This window comes from Linderina pennispora, assembly GCF_002104995.1.
Source record: "Linderina pennispora strain ATCC 12442 chromosome Unknown DL89scaffold_95, whole genome shotgun sequence".
Classification (NCBI taxonomy): Eukaryota; Fungi; Kickxellomycota; class Kickxellomycetes; order Kickxellales; family Kickxellaceae; genus Linderina; species Linderina pennispora.
Window position 1 is genome coordinate 9,424 of NW_024468343.1, and position 3,662 is coordinate 13,085.

Below are 3,662 nucleotides of genomic sequence, written 5' to 3' on the forward strand. Positions count from 1 at the left end.
TTTTGCTTTGCAAACCTTCCGTGATAAATATCGGTATACAATTCCTACAGGCTGGTTGCGTTGGGCTCTCTTTGTGGGCACATACTGACTAGCCGAGATCGCATCGTGAGCGCCATAAGTCTGGTATTAAATGACAAGGACAGCGTCCACTTTGCTATTTTCCCACCTGCCATCATTGTTGGGAGAATTCACCTCCGAACTAGTGGAAAATAAAATGATGTTTCAACAACCATAGCGTTTGGCAAGATTCCTTGGATATTATGATAGACGTTAGATTTGCAGACCTTGGCCTAGAATGCATAGGGTCCATCTGCAGCGATAAAGAACATCCTGATGGTATGCACAGCACAGATCCATAACATGCGTTAATATGGCTTGTGATCGGTGAGCCACAAGCAAATTTTGGACTTCTAGTAGTAACATCAATTTTCAATTTCTATCTCAGCCACCCCCATGGAAATCGAATCGGCCGACGTGATTAGGCTTATTGAGCAATTCCTCAAGGAGCACAACTTGAAGCGCACGCTTGACGTCCTGCAAAGCGAATCGTCAATCCGGCTGAACACTATTGACAATATCGATGCCTTCAAGAGCAATATTTTAAAGGGTCGGTGGGACATTGTGTTAGGCAGCGTTGAACAGGCTAATCTCGAGCCCAGCAGGCTTATCGATTTGTATGAGCAAGTAATCTTTGAGCTTGCCGAGTTGCTTGACCTGGCTCCTGCCCGCGTCCTGCTTCGACAGACGGAGCCAATGCAGACCATGCGGACAGAACAGCCTGAGCGCTATCTCAGGCTGGAGCAGCTGCTGTCGCGGACCACATTCGATGCGCAATTTGTGTACAAGGGAGAGGGCACCAAGGAATCAAGGGCGCGCAGCGATTGCAGAGAGTCTGACGGCGGAGGTCACGTCGGCCCAGCCATCCCGTCTTTTGACTCTTTTGGGACAGGCACTGAAATGGCAACAGGAGCAGGGGAGCATCACGCTTGGTGACAGGTACGATCTGTTCTACGGGAAGAAGCATGCTGTCCAGCAGGGGGAAGATAAAGTACCGTCGAAGATTCATGCCACGATAAAGTTCCCAAAGAAGCAGCACCCAGAGAGTTTAGCGTTTTCGCCAAGCGGCAACTATGTGGCCACAGGGAGTGCCGATGGGTTCATTGAGATTTGGAACCCCATGACTGGCAAGCTGCGTACCGATCTGAAGTACCAGGCTGACAGCGCGCTGATGATGATGGACCAGTCGGTGACATGCTTGTCGATCAGCTGCAGTGGTGAGGCTATTTGCTCGGGCTCAAGCGATGGAAAGATAAAGGTGTGGAATGTAAAAACTGGGGCTTGCACGAGGCGGATTCCTGCAGCACACAGCCAGGGTGTCACCTGTATTGCGTTTTCCAAAGACAGCACGCAGGTTATCAGCGGCGGGTTCGATAACACTGTTCGAATTCATGGGCTCAAGTCTGGAAAATGCATCCGTGAGTTTATTGGCCACACCGCGTACATCACCAGCGTTCTGTTCAGCGACGATATGTCCCGCGTCGTCAGCACATCTGGGGATGGCTCAGTCCGTATTTGGGATGCCAAATCGGCCAGTTGCATGCACACCATCGTACCAAATGAGAGGAATGCTGGTTTGGCTCTGCCTGAGACGCATAGCGCAGCGCGTGTCCCTGGATCGTCGACCGATATTTTTGTATGCACCAAGTCACCTACCATGTATATTGTCACCCTTGACGGCGATGTCAAAAAGACATTTAGCCCAAAAGAAGGTACTTGCAAGGAATTCCTTTGTGCGAGCATCACACCTCAAGGCAAGTACATCCTCGCTGTCTCTGACAAGTCGGAACTATTCAGCTTCAGCATCGAGTCCGGAATATGCCAGGGACAGACAAAGATTTCGGAGCATGGTATCCTTGGGATGGCGAATCACCCGACATTAAACATGACCGCATTTTTCTTCAATGACAGGAAGGTGCCGATATGGACGTCTGAATAGATGTATTTGCTTTAACAAAACACAAGATGCAGCGTGCAGCCATGCTACACAGTTTGCCACCCCTTGATAGCAATGGCTTCAGTATTGAAAGACATGTACTTTGCGGCAGAGCACGGAAAAATATTGCTCAGATTTGACCATGTATGCCTGCGGCACCGTTGCTGATTCGTACATCAACGTGATCTACAGTGCCGAATGTTAGTGGATGAATGTGACCCAGTGGGGTCGGACTGTCTCTGATAGTTAGCGGAGCCAACTTGGCACGTCAGAAAAACTCGCATAGAAACCGGCAAACACATCAGAGGAGTTGGCCATGTCGATGACCTTGAGCCGAGGCAGCATATTGGGTGCAACAGTCAGTGAGTGGAACTGAGTTATAAGGTGGGCAGCCAGCCCTCGGCTCAGCAGTGCCAGCTTGTGGTCTTCATAGTTGGGCTCAAAGTCGGTGCAGGCAAGCCCAGGCATGTGGAAGCAGACGAAATTGCAGAAAGGTACCGAAAGCTGAGGGGCTATCGTCGCAGAATTTTCAGGGTCTTCAAGCCCAAAGTTCAATGCTAAGCTATTATCCCATGCACCAGCGTAGAATCTAAATGCCTCAAACATGCGAGGAAAGCCAGGAATAGGTGCACCTTCAATGCTTGCAATTTCGACCCACTTTGTATGCTACGTTGTTCTGAGCGAGGGTAATGGAGCTGGTGTTTGATTTCCACTGGCAGCTTGATAGATGCTTGCTGTTGGTTGTACCCTAGTAATAGACATTTGCACGACGACTGATGCGAGGCTTCAGCAAGCCTCTCCAATGTCTGCAGGTAGTGGCAAGCGACGACTCGTATGTCCGAGTGTTGCAGTGTGGCTAGCAATAGCTGGAATTTTGAAGAGCATGTTCCCGGCAGCCCAATCGCTAATACTCAATATGCGAGGTAGCATGGGTGATTGAGTAGCCATCAAACATGCATGGATATAGGGAGAGGAAGGAATAGATAAGCAGACCGTCAAATTCATAGAGGCTGGTATTGAGGCCGGGTTATGTGTCGAGTTCCGACGGGCACTGATAGCGCGGAAGCGAGTCAGAGCCCATGAAGCCTATGAGTGTTTTCAAGACGACAAATCATTGGGGTTTGCCAGACATTCATGAAGCAACTGGACACCGCGGGTTGCACTAAATAGCAAGTGTGAATGATGTTAGTTTACGCAATGGGTCTATTTTGGCCGCTGGCTCAATGGCTTGCAGTACCCTAACGGGATTCATGCTGCACTGAAAGCGACAGTCGCTATAGAAAACTGGAAGGCAGTGTGTCGCGAAGGAGTGTCGAACTCAGCGAAGCTGCTGATTGAGGATCCAGGTGTCGGCCATAATCGCCGTAGAATCAAATGGAATCAAGGTCCAAAATAACGCCCTCAGCCTCTCAGGTCCACAAGCGGATTTCCACGGCTTCTTTTATTCTCGCCTTTGTGTCAGAATTTTGCTTTCAATTTATTCTCAAGGAATGTCGGCGTGGACAGAGTACACATCGCCGGACGGTCGCGCGTACTACTACAACCGTGAGACGCGGGTGACGAGCTGGGAGAAGCCCGACGAGCTGAAGACGCCGCAGGAGCGTGCTTCGGTGTGGAAGGAGTACGCCAAAGACGGAAAGCCATACTGGTACAACACCGCGACGAAAAA

General features: G+C 50.1%; 1 protein-coding gene across 1 annotated transcript; it reads right to left on the reverse strand.

The window, feature by feature from the left end:
• Positions 1 to 2,200: 2,200 nt before the first annotated feature.
• On the reverse strand, positions 2,201 to 2,884 carry DL89DRAFT_187052 (uncharacterized protein). Its single transcript, XM_040883964.1, has one exon. It carries the CDS (start codon positions 2,597 to 2,599, stop codon positions 2,240 to 2,242), a length of 360 nt encoding a protein of 119 aa, XP_040739252.1. The 5' UTR covers positions 2,600 to 2,884; the 3' UTR covers positions 2,201 to 2,239.
• Between the last annotated feature and the right edge of the window lie 778 nt (positions 2,885 to 3,662).